This window comes from Lissotriton helveticus, chromosome 2_2 (assembly GCF_964261635.1).
Source record: "Lissotriton helveticus chromosome 2_2, aLisHel1.1, whole genome shotgun sequence".
Classification (NCBI taxonomy): domain Eukaryota; kingdom Metazoa; phylum Chordata; class Amphibia; order Caudata; family Salamandridae; genus Lissotriton; species Lissotriton helveticus.
Genome location: NC_136060.1, coordinates 384,625,708 through 384,639,217, shown reverse-complemented (window position 1 = coordinate 384,639,217; position 13,510 = coordinate 384,625,708). Strand labels below are relative to the sequence as shown.

The window sequence follows — 13,510 nt, the reverse complement described above, 5'->3', positions numbered from 1 at the left end:
TCTTCCGCCTCCGGAGGGAGGCAGCCACCGCCGCCATGCACTTGGAGAATGTCAGTGGGGCGGATTTGAGGCCGAACGGAAGCACCCGATACTGAAGTGGTGACGGGCTATCTGAAACCTGAGAAATTTGCTATGCTTTACTGAGACAGGTATATGAAAGTAAACGTCCTGCATGTCGATGGCACACATCCAGTCTCCCGGCTGAAGGTGCGGAAAGATCTGATGCAGGGCTAGCATACGAAATTTCTCCTTTCTGATGAACCTGTTCAGCAGGTGCAGGTCGAGGATAGGTCTGTACTTTATGGCTACTCCCCGCTTTTGGACTAGAAAGTAGCGGGAGTATACTCCCTGATTTCTTCATATGGGAGGGACCTCCTCTATGGCCTTCTTTGCGAGAAGGGTTGATACTTTGTCTTTCAAAAGCTGACTTTGGATTTGAGGAAGACGTTTGAATTGCGGGGGCACTTGCGGAGGAGGAGACTTGAACCTCAGCAAGTAACCATGCTCCACAATATTCAGCACCCACTTGTCTCTTGTTATGGCTTTCCACTCTTCCAGGTGACAAGCTACACTCCCTCCCACCAGAGTGACGAATGGTTGCGGAGGAAGCAACGACTCAAGGCTTGGGAGGCTGCTTAGAGGTGGACTGTTGCTTGTTGTTGCCTCTTCCTCTCCCAGGATGCCTTTGTTGGAACTGGCATCTTTTTTGGTTCTGGGAGGACCATTGAGGGGTTTGAACCCTCTGTTGAAACGAACGTTTGTCGCCCTGACGGAAACGTTTCTTAAACTCCTTGCGCTTCTCCAGACCAACCGTCTTGACAGTGTCCATCTCAGCCTTCATTATGTTCATCTCGTCATCAGCGTGGGCCCCAAACAGAGATAAGCCATTAAATGGAAGGTTCAGAATTTTCTTCTAGGTATCAGGCTTGAGACCTGTGAGGCGCAGCCAGGCCGAGCGTCGTGAACAGACTCCATGGAAGTAGCCATGAGCGGCGAGATCTGAAGCGTCTGCTGCAGCACTTATTACCTGATTGGCTACTAGCCCTCCTTCCTGTAGAATTTCAGTGAAATCATTCCGGTCTTCTTTGGGGAGCTTCTCAGTGAAACGTGTGAGGGAGTCCCAAAGAGGTCTGTCGTATCTCCCGAGAAGGGCAGAGGCACTCGCAACCTTCATTGATGACACTGAAGTGTTGCACATCTTCCTTCCATATGACTCCATCTGTTTGCTATCCTTCTCAGGAGGCACAGAAGATGATGTAGAAGCGGAGTGGGACTTCATGGCTGCAGCCACAATGACCTAGTCCGCTGGTGGGTCAGCCCTGAGAAACTAGGGGTCCTCTGCTGGAGCCTTGTATGTTTGGGCGATTCTGGATGACACGGACCCCCCCCCCCCCCGTCGTAGGGGTGAGGAAGGTGGCCATAGCCGGTTCCAAGAATCCAGGCACCAGTGGTAGCAGCGGTCTAGGAGCTGTCTGGTGATGCAGGGTGTCAAAGATGACAGACGTGGGAACCACCGGGGTATGCAAAGTGATGTTGAGTTTCTTTGCACCCGTACCCAGAACATCTGTGAAGGTCGAGATGTCATCTATAGGAGAAGGTCGGAGAGTAGTCCCTGACCGTAGATCTCATAGAGGAAGACCATGTAGGTGATCGTGTGCGCCTCCTCTTATGGGGCCTGTCGTGATGACGCCTGTGACGGCCCCTGGACCTAGACCGACGTGTAGAAGGCGATCTTGTTCTGGAAGGCAATCTTGGTCTGGGAGGTGATCTTGGCCTGGGATGCGATCTTGGTCTCCTAGGGGGAGACTTTGAGGGTCCAGCCGGAGTGCTTGTCCAAGGAGTGGGCCCGGATGGCGAATACGTGCGGGAGTAATCCGAGTCCGGACTACTGTGACCACCTGACACAGCACCTTGCGGACGGCGAGGTGACAGACTGCGGGCCCTCCCTTCCGCCAGTTTGGGGAATGCTTCTGGTGAGATCTCCACAATGTGCAGTCCTGGAGACGATAACTGGTCTCCTGATGAGGATCTGGACCTGTGATCTGACTGCCGCGGGGACTTCGCAATTCCTGTGACCTCTTCTCTCGACGTCGAGTGCTTTGACGACAATGAGGTCTGAGTCACCATCGCGTCGAATGAGGGCTCGATGGTCTTGACGTCGATCGCCTACGGCAATGAGGTGACCTAGACGTCGACCTCGCGTCGATCTGCCATGGCGTCCAGTCGACGGCGATCTGCCATGGCGTCGAGTCGACGGCGAACTTTCACGATGTCGTGTCGACGGCGAACCTGCATGCCGTCGTGTCGACGTCGAGTGTTGGGACCTCGGCGATCCTCTCGACGACGGCAGGCCCATCGGTGGCGAGATGTTAGCCGTCGTCACTCTCGACGCTGACCCCTTCGAGGGTGGCGGAGAGTGTCTCGCCGTCGATGGAGACTTAGGTCTCTCAGCACCCACAGCCTTCGAACCCGAATTGTGGTGCCTCGACGCCAACTTACTTGCAAGCGGCGGAGACTCTCGACGTCGAGATGGTGTTCCTGAAGTGTGTCTGGGCCTCTTCAACGGCGACTTCGACGTCGACGGTGATTATCTTGTCCCCTTTCTCTTCCTAGGGTGAGGAGAGGTGGTACGTCACCGCTTTTGACATTGCTTTCTGTAAGATGATGTCCTGGGCCTCCATGGCCACCCACCTGATGATTCTTGTCCTTTTTCTAGCAGAGCATGAAGTTTATGTGTTACCTGTCATGCAGGGTACGCCTGAAGAACTTCTGACAACGGTGGCACTGGTCAGGATTGTGTGAGGATGGAAGACACACAATACACACCGAGTGTGGATCTACCAGTGCCATTTTCTTGTCACAGTAAGGACATTTCCTGAATAAAGCTGGCATTCTGACTGGAAACATTTTTGGGAAGTCCACAAAACCAGCAGTAGAAGCCTTTAGAAACCAGAAAACGTAGAATTTTCGGAAAAATCTCTTCAAAATCAGTTTTAGTCAAAAAACAGAAGAGCTCAAACTCCAGGATCCTCTCAGAAGGAGCCTGAAAAAAGTACTGACCTAACTGCCACCTGTGGTGCATCATGGGAGCAGGGGGTTGCCTAAAGGTCTTAAAGGCAGGGTACCCCTACTCTAATGCCTTAAAGGCAAGGTGTCGGTTTTCTTTGTTTTCTTGATCCTCTACTGCAGCTTACTGGCAAATGCCAGCAATTACAGGTTTCTCTATGGCAATAAAGCATTGTTGTAAGACAAATGTTTGCTGCTCACTTTCTTCGTTAGGGGTTGGGAGAGTATAAGTGCTACTATACAAACCCATGTAATTTCAGCATTTTGGCCATTGTGGAAATATCTTAGGCTGCATAGATATATGTTTTCACATATGCATATATAGGTATGTATGTATGTATTTTCTATATGCTCTGGGATCCCGCACATGGGCGGGGATTATTCCTAGGTTATGACTATTGATGAGTTTACCCTGGATGAGAACTCACAATGACAGGATTTAGGTGCAGAAAGTCTGGTCAACATTGAAGATTCTGCCCCCTCCTCACTATCCATAGCCTAACCATATGATGCACTGTGGATGTTTTCAACCTCTTGGCAGCAGAGGCCACCACCTTCTGCCCCAAGCAGACTGTCTACATAAGTCTGCATGACCCTGTCTGTTTTTCTAAGTTACCACCAGGTGATGGTAGAAGTCAATTCAATTCAATTCAATTTCATCTTTATTCGGTTTCCATAATTTGTAAAAAAAAACATAAAAGTACATATATAAAAAACAATATCTTTACAAGCTATAAAATCATACAGGATATAAAATACATTTGCGGTTTGTTTGACGTATGAAATACAGAGTACCTAATATGTTTACAGATTCATCAATTAATTCTGTTGTAGGTGAATCATGGCAATTATTCAGTTTAAAAAGGAGAATAAAATATCTATGTGCAAATATTTAACAGATTTGGACGATGCTTAATACAAAATTTAAGGAAACAAGCTATAGTTTTAGCATATAGTTCATTTTCCAGGAACTGGAGCGCCAGAAATGCTGGGTGGCAACCTCGTATACCCAGTACTCTCAAAAGAGGAACAATCCATCATCTACGCGGTGTGATATAAAATTTGCAAAAAAACAATACTTAGAAGTCAAGTTATGCCTGTAGTAATCTAACAGCCCGGCTTGCCTAAAGCAAACAGGTAATACATATTTAGGTTTTCCTAAAGGTGATCTGTGTATTGCGTGGTAATGACCGTGAACATTTTTGGGTACTTCCAAAAAATGGCACTTTCCCGGTCTCAAGATTTATGTGTGCCCATTATTCCAACCTACTAGACCATAAGGCTGTTCAGCATTGACCTATATTGGCGACATCCACTTAATGGCATGCTAAAACCAGGCCACTCCAGACACTTTGAAAACATTCAGTGACTGCCTTTTAAGTATTCAGGACTAGATGTGCAAGCTGAATGGCCGTAAAATGAAATTCTTATTATGGGGCAACAACAAAATACGTTGGAACAACTTTGTCGCATTCCCAGCTCAGGACACTTCCCAAACCTGTTGTTGAAGGTTATCTTCCTGGGTGTGCTGCTGGATGAGAATATAAAGCATTCTGTATTCACAAATACAAACCTTTTTTCCTCTTCTATTCTGCTATCCTTCCGAATCCAAATAACTGACTAACCTATCCACCACTTAAAATGTACTTGCATGTTTCACTATACTAATTCAATACTAATCCTCTATGGGTCCTTGAGTAACGTGCTACTCGCTGAAAAAGCTCTTTGACACCTCGTCAGGGGTAGGAAGCGCTGTACAAATGCAATTACAATACAATACAATACATGTTGGCACCCGAATAGAAAGTATCTTCCTTCTCTGCTTAAAAAGCTTTGCGCTATGGTTATTTCTGCAGGCATGTTTTCACATATAGACCTACTGTAAGAGACTATACATAGGTCTTCAGTAAACTGCAGCACATTCAAAACATCTTTTTTAGGAAAGGGGCAGGAATGAAGAAGTTTGATCATGTTTCTGTACATAGGAGACAAGTGCATTAGCTCCCTGGAAGACAGAGAGGTTTACTTCAAGATCCTGCATGATGTACATGATCTACTATGTGCTTGAGCAGTCTAGCCCAAAAGAGGCATTCCCCAGGTGCTCTAATCCTAGAACGTTTTGCTCCAACTCATGTTTCCTGTTGCGTGTTCATCAGGTCAAATTTACCTATGGGGCAGTTGCCCCCTCAGACATTTGGGCTTGACGATTTGGAATAAGCTGATTGGGAAATACTGTTCAGGAGGTTCCTGGGCAATCAGAAGTTACTTGTCCTCATTGGTGTCAGTGGCGGTTTCACCTCTGGTGTTGTGGAACCTTTGAACTACAGACCCTGAGACTAGGGACTGAGTATCACTATTTGCCCTCGACTGTCAGGGTGGAGAGGCAGAGCATTTCAAGGCTGAGCAGTTCTGTGATACAAGCTTAGAACACTGCAGCACACTCAATAATTAATACTCAATGTCCAGCCATTACTTTAACTTCAAATGATGAACTACCTTAATGCACACACAACTAAATACTCCACACAAAAATACAAATATATATACAATTGAAGACGGAATTACAAATGTTTAAGGTGGATTTACAGACTAACCCCTTAAATCGAATCTGTTTCTGTTATTTGTAAGGTATCCTCACCATTTTTTCAACAGCAGGCTCTACCCTAAAAAACAAGCAATATGCTAAAAATGAGGCCTATTGGTACACATGTGACTGTGCAGCCCCGACCTACCTAGACCAGTGTTTTAAAAAAATATCTATGACTCAAAAAGCAATGCTGCATCCTTTAACAAGCAAAAACAGCAATTGATGGACGGAATGTTGCACAATGGCAAAACATTCACCCCCAGTCACAGATCTGGGTTTAATCCATTGTTATTTTGCTCATCACACCACCCCAGTTCAGACATGGCCATATGCAAATCAGTCTTGACCCTGTGCCTCATGGGAACAGTCCAGCCTGAACTGCCAAGCCATGTCTTTCCTGGACCGGAATCAAGCATCCTAGGACCGGTTTCTGGCTATCAGCCGTCATCAGCCAGGATAGCTTGATTCCAGTGGCATGGGGAGCATGGGACTCACGTCTGAGCATACCCATCCCACTCGGGGTGACACAAGCAAAAACAACAATTGATGGACGGAATGTTGCACAATGGCAATACATTCACCCCCAGTCACAGATCTGGGTTTAATCCATCGTTATTTTGCTCACCACATCACCCCAGTTCAGACATGGGCATATGCAAATCAGTCTTGACCCTGTGCCTCATGGGAACAGTCCAGCCTGAACTGCCAAGCCATGTCTTTCCTGGACCGGAATCAAGCATCCTAGGACCTGTTTCTGGCTATCAGCCGTCATCAGCCAGGATAGCTTGATTCCAGTGGCATGGAGAGCATTAGACTCACGTCTGAGCATACCCATCCCATGCCGCATCCTTTAACCCCTTCAGCGCGCATGACAAAGCCAGCTCGTCATGGGCGTTACCTGCGCTACGCGCATGACGAGCTGGCTTTGTCACGTAACGCAGGTCTTTTAAAAATGCAGCGCCCAGCGGGAAAACCCGCTAGCGCGCATGCGGTTAACAAGACATTTTTCAGCACCTTATTTCCAGCCAAAAGGCTTTAACATAGACATGAACATTAAGAAAACGTTTGCTAGAGGGACAATACAACCTTCAGGAAGACCTAAAGTTGTGCGATATTCCATATTGCTAGACCAAAAAATATGCATCGAAATATTTACATACAGTCTACCTCTGAAAACAAGAAAGTTTTGGCAAACAGACTCAAAAAAATGTTGTCAGTGTGCTCAACGGGCTCTAGCCCATTAGTGGATTTCCATATAGGTTGTATAGCATCCTTCAATAATGCTTTCTTTTACTGTGAATCAAACTACTGCAGTGGGAAACCACAGAACATTTTCCCCGTGTTTGCCAATGCCTAGTCTGGGGCACCTGGAAAACACATTATTAGCCCGCACACGTTTGGGGGTGCCATGTGATCCACTTCTCAGAGCTGAGAAGCCCCACTGCCTTCTCCACCATTCAGCATTCTCCTTTCCGAGCGTTAAGCTCTCCCAGCACTCTCCTTATTTGGCGGCGTGGGAAGCAAATGATTCATTTGGTTCCCAGGGCTCACAGCCCTCAATCGGACCTAATTTTAAAAAATTGGCACTGGAGAAAAAACTCAAATCAGTTTTAGACAGAATTTTGCAGTGGGTGAAAGTCCATAAAGGAGTAATAGTGTGCGCTACAGAAGAGGACCAAATGCAAAAAAAAGTCTTACTCAAGAAAAACTCACTTCACCATAACTAAACATTTGTACTCTTCAAAACAATTTCTTTTTAAGGAGCTCTCTGAAAGAGAGCTGTTATGCTTATTTAAATGTTTGTCCCTGTTGTGTTTATGTGGATTTGTGTGGTCAGTAGTTTTCAGCACCAATATGCTGTTTGGAATGCACAAGTGCTTTACAAATAATATCTAACATGAAATGTATGTGTTCATGTTTCACTACCCAACCATCATTGTTTCATGCTCATCTTCAGGTTATCACCATTCAGCAGATGTCCATATGTACGATAGTGTTTCACTAGCTCACATTTATGTAATCATCAGTCAGTAAATGCTCATATGTACTGTACTTATTCTTTGCCTTTCAAAACTAGATGAACTGGGGTACCAGTACAAATAGTCTAATAAAAAAAAAAATGTTTGTACTTAAAAATCAGTCGATTATATGTTGGATAACTGAATTAGTGCCTAACTGCAATCAATTCTTTCTGGGAGGCAAGGGTATCTTTTTCTGTTTTTTATTTGTATGTTTTCATCCAAACGCCAATTATGTTTTCAAAAATGTAATTTTTATCAGGGCAGAGATAATTCGGAAATAGAAAAATGTATTCTTGCACCAAGAATCGTCATTGAAAAGATTTTTTGTATTAATGAAAGTAAGTTTTTCAATAGAAACAAGAATATAATGCAATACCTTTTACTCTCTTCCTACAACACTCTAAAATGCATCATACGTCTATAAATAAGCATATAGTTGTATATTAAAAAGCATTGATCAATATTCAGTTAAAAAATGCATGTGAACAGCGTAGTTCAATAAACTCTACCTCTAAAATAGCCTAACCCAGGACTCAATAACTTATTTTGGTCATTCTGTAGACAGCACATTTCATTAAAGGATCTTCAAATATCGTGCCTTGCAGTGTCTCAAATAGTATATCAATAAGTCTCCAGGAAAACAATACTTGGGGATGAATTCGACTTTCGACTAGGGTACAATGTTTATAGAATCTATTATACACAATGGGTTAACCTAGATCTGCTTGTTTCCTTTGGTGAACTGGGTAGAAAGAACTGGTATGTGCTATTGCTAGTGTGGGCTGGAATATAAATCATCCCAGATTGGGATTAATCCTCTTTAGACAGTTCACATGCTATGGTATTCCATATGGTGGAATTCAGTGTGAACACACAGTAAAAACTAATTTAGTGTAATGAGGAGTGTGAAGACCTAACACGTATAAAATATAACAAGAAAATGAGAAATGCATTATCCTCCAGGCATTGTATAATGGCTATTGATGTCTTGGTTTCCCATTCATAGATTATCTAAGTAAGTTGATTGCATTGCTACAGAACTCATTAGCATAGATGCCAAAAAGTTATCAAGCATAAAATTACAACCAGGCTTCATACAGCTCTCCATAAGCTATCATCTTTTAGGGGAATGTAATGTTGTGGGAGATGCGCCACTTGATGTATCAGTCAGGGTTTCCCTTCTCCTCAGCTTTCAAATCTTGGGGTGAGATGAGGAACAAAGGAATTCTCTGTGGCGGTGAGGAGTATCCCTCAACAGGGCCAAAAAATGAATAATCTAAATTAGACCTCCCACCTTGACAAGGGAACAACATTGTGAAGGGGTGGAGCCTGTGTAGCTACATTTGGCCAACGGTTACACAAAACCTTAACCCTCTTGTACCAAGAGGTGTGATAAATTCTGACAGTCCCAGGAAATCACGACAAGGGGATGAGGGGTGAAAAAGATGTCTCTGACTAGTAGTTGTACAGGAAATCTTAAAGTACTCACATTCTTGCTGTGCTAATACTCACCAATTTACCACAGAAAGCCCAGACTCTAACAAGTAGACTGTTGTATTTAAGAGAAGTGATCAAAATAAAGTTACATTTCAAATAATGCAGTAACGTCGCTTATTCCTCAACATCATTCAGGGAGGGAAGGAGGCATCTGACCACACCTGGGTTAACCCTAGGATTTTACTTTATGAGAGGAAAAAACCTCCAATATATATGCCCCAAACAAAATGTAGGTACAGTTTATTGCTTATAGTGTCCATGTACATCACATTAACGTTTAAGTAGAGGACCCAAACACAATAGTATACATCAAACAAACCGCACATTATTCAACTGCTGAATAAAATTTGTACTGACCACAAACCTTTTATGATTCAACGTGCAGCTATATGCTAAAAGATAGAATTATTGGTATAAAATAAATCAGGCTGCATAGGTCAGACTGAAAAATATTTTGATCTATTCTGGGCATTTAACCAACTAAATAGCCCACTGGTACCAGATCTGCTACTAGTAATTTAGCCATGTAATTTCTTTTTATGTCCACCACACATTACGCTCAGTAGAGACAGGAATCCAAGCAAGCATAACTCAATATAAAAAAATTCAAGGAAAATATTTATCTAGCTGCCGAGAAGTGAAGAAAGAGGAAGTGACGTTTCTCGAGGATGTTCTTATGCAGTTGCAGGTGCATCTGATTAGTGGTCTTTGTTTTCTGGTTTGGACTCATGGGATTTGTAGTCTTTTGTTTTGATGTTATTGTTGGTAATAAGGCTGCTGAGCTGAATAAATTAATAAAGTTAAGCATAATCCTTAATAGAATTGAAACTTTCCCCCCGATAGCTAGGAAATTTTACATTGTACCATACACCACAAGTATAAACTCTAGAATAGGCAATGCATACATAAGCACAGTCCGTGAAGTGTTTCATGTTAAAATAATTCTTAAGATAGCCTACATTCACATGGACTTTTTAGAGATTCATCTATCACCTTTGTCCAAAGTACAATCGGGCTCAAGACAACATGTATCAAATTAAATCTGGAATGTCAGGCTTTATAGCATAGGACGTGTCAGATTAACAAAACCTTTCCAACCTCCTGTTTGTGAAATACGGTTTAATGCACAATAAAGTGCTCACTTGTGGTACCAAATGTTTTCAAAATTGCTGCACTCTCATTCTTTTAAGATACTTGAAGTAGGCTGACTATTTTCCTTATGCAATGTATTTACTAACATGGAGTAATTTATAGATTATAAGCTGCTATGCTACAAAGATATTGTTTCCATTTTAATATGGAGTATTTCCAATCTCTACCTTCATATATTCCACATATGTGTAATTGCTGTATTGAACATTGCAATTTATCACATGCCACCATGATTCAGAAATGTACAGTGGTCTTAAACTTGACAGGTGCTTTTCTTCCTGCAGGTTCCTGCTTCTGGGTGGCGGTTCTAGATGGAAATGTAGTGGGGATCGTCGCAGCAAGAGGCAACGAAGAAGACAATGTAGTGGAGCTACGCCGTATGTCTGTAGATTCCAGTTACCGCGGGAAAGGGATTGCTAAAGCTCTGGGGCGCAAAGTCCTGGAGTTTGCCATGCTAAACAACTACTCTTCTATAGTTCTTGGCACAACGGCTGTCAAAATGGTGGCCCACAAGCTGTATGAGTCACTAGGATTCCAGCATGTGGGGATTGTTGAAAACTACACTCTGCCTGGGATGACCCATTCCATAACGGAAAGAATGTTTTTCCAGCTCCGCTACCATCGATACCGCCTCCAACTGAGCGAAGAGTAAATCACAAATATATTTCGTTAAGTTTTTATATATTTTTTTTCCATTTTGCTATTCTTTGAGCACTAACCATTTCATTTTATATGCTAAATCATGTTTGCGCAAAAGAAAAATAATCAATGCTTTCAGATGGCAGTGTTTATGCCGGAAGTATTGTTGCTCTCATACCAACCTACCACGTTAGTGCTAGGTCTGATAAAGTGAACAAACATCTTCTTGTTGCAGCATTGTCCAAATACCTGCATAAGCACAGCAACTTGAATACCTAGGGTACCACTGATTTTGTGTAAATAATATTTTCTTCACCTATGACGAAAGATTATGATAGCCTTTACTCGAGAGCTACTTGCTGCATTTTCCCGAATTCCTTAAACTGAATTCACATTATCATGAACATTAATGGTTGAGCATCCTTCAAATGTGGAAAATGCCTGCTGTAACGCATGAAAGGGATTTTTGCACGAATTCAAACGCATACTATTTGCCAACAAAGCAATGGCTGAAGTTGCACTTTTGGTTGTTCCACACCACATCTGAAAAAGCCCTGGGTGCATCCAGTAGCTTTGCCTTTCTTTCTCACCCTTTTCTTCATATTGGGCAGACTTTAATAATACGATTTTGGAAAATACAATAGAGCTGGACAATCTTCTGTCCTCCTGTATTCTCGTGCAAAGCCTGCAACCTGGGCCAGAACTTCGCATGTCTATATTGGAACTGCTATATGCTGCCTTTTAGTATTTAGAGCAAAAAAAAGGAAAACAAATACTGCTTGCTACTCTCAAGCTTAGGGGATGCGGCATACCCTCTGGTAACATATTTGCACAATATTGCGAACGTCAAATTGAAAAAGTTTTAGTAAGGCAATGTGCAACATACCTGGCGTTTTAGGGACTGAAGGGTGTACACCCAAAACATTTTATATTCTGCCTGTATACATAAAGATGGCCTTACTGCAGTCATCCTTAAACAAATTAATGTAAGTTTTAAAGATGTCTGGATTGTATAATGCAAATAGCAATGCAAAACAGATTTGGCATGTGTCTGTACTTAGTATGTATGTACAGTGCCTGCAAACACAGCAAGGAACTATGACTACTAGCCTGAAGTGTAAAGTTTTGTGAGATAGTTTAACTAACAGGAACGCCGCATGTAACAAGCCTGAGGAAAGTTAGAATATTAGTTGTAGAAGTGAGTTTATAGAAATGGTAAAAAACAAAAAAGCCTAAATACGTTGGAACACATATCTTCGTAAATTCTAAACAATATAAATGTAATTCCCACAAAGTGTTCATGTACTGTGAAAAGGAATATCGTTCAGCTATCCAGAGCCAGATTTTGTCTACTTTAGCTGTACATATGACTAGAGACTACAGGGCAGATTTACAAGACCCTTGCTTCACTTTTACGTCACTTTCCCCATGTTGACACAAAAGTGGCACAAGGGGCTTGTAAATCTGCCCCTACATGTATATACAAATGTCAGTTACCTAGGAACGAAAACCATGGCAGTGCACTTAACTGTTTTATACATTTTTTATAGTATACACTGATTGTATCCATGCTTTACTAAGTACAAATCTATTGAAGAGATCGGGGGTAGTACATTTCATGGTCAAACTGCAATCTGTCATTTTTGTGAGCGGTTACTGGGAAGTAACTCTGCGTGGCCTTAAATTGGATGAGGCTGAGTTGGTTCCATGAATTCATTTTCTCTGTACCTTTATTTACATACTTAGTTTTACATTTTCTGGCGCAGCTCCTTAGACACTGCGACCAGGTTTCGTTCGGAATGTCACAATGTTTCTTTAAAAATCCCTTGGCCCAGGGTCAGAGCAATACTTCACTTGCATTTTCCGAAGGAGCACAGTACCTCAATGTGGCCTAGCTTTCTTTGGATTTTCTAGGGGCGGGAACAACATTTCATATTTTACTGGCCACAAAAAAGGAGGCAGGTTAAACTAAATGTGTGAGGAAATTTGCAAGTGTTCCAGGATTATAAGCTACTCACAAGATACATGAATTCCACAAACAGACAGGTGTATGGATGTCACCCGTAGTTGCAGCCTGTACCTCACAGAAATGTCCTGAAACCTGGCCATAAACCAGGAGTGCCTAACCTGAGGCACTGCATGTGCAGCCAGAGCCCGTGCAGGTAAGAGCAGTGGGGCGGTGGCGCTGGGCTAGGGGGGATTATACAGACGACCAAGAGAGGAAATTAAATAAATAATACATTTTCCCCGGTAGTTGTCTGTCGAAATCCCCCCCCCAGCCGGCCCCACCCCTCTTACCTGCATGGGCTACAGCTGCGCTGTCTCTTCCGAGACATTTTGTTAACTTAAAGCCCGCATATTGCTGACTACTGGTAGGCTTTATTGTCACTCTCATTTCCTTGCTTCTAATTACCTGTGACCCTCCCCAGTAGCACTTCCTAAGTACTTCTGTCCTTTCCACCGCTTGCAATGTGGGAGGTACGTTTTTCTTGTTGTGGAGCCCATATTTTGTATTTGTCTTCATACTCCCAGCCCCTCCAGCACACCA

General features: G+C 43.1%; 1 protein-coding gene across 2 annotated transcripts in view; it reads left to right on the top strand.

Annotated features, from left to right (window-relative positions):
* The window catches only part of NAT8L (N-acetyltransferase 8 like), a 197,803-nt gene extending 184,729 nt beyond the window's left edge, over window positions 1-13,074 (top strand). Inside the window, exon 4 of one of the 2 annotated variants that reach the window (XR_013608473.1) lies at window positions 10,608-10,744. Coding sequence is in view for 1 of the 2 variants with exons in the window: in XM_078679008.1 (XP_078535134.1) it covers window positions 10,608-10,975 (368 nt within the window). In the remaining variant the exon portion in view is untranslated. Of the gene's footprint in view, window positions 1-10,607 lie in introns of both variants that reach the window. The other variant, XM_078679008.1, reaches the window with a different exon arrangement.
* The last annotated feature ends 436 nt before the right edge of the window (window positions 13,075-13,510 follow it).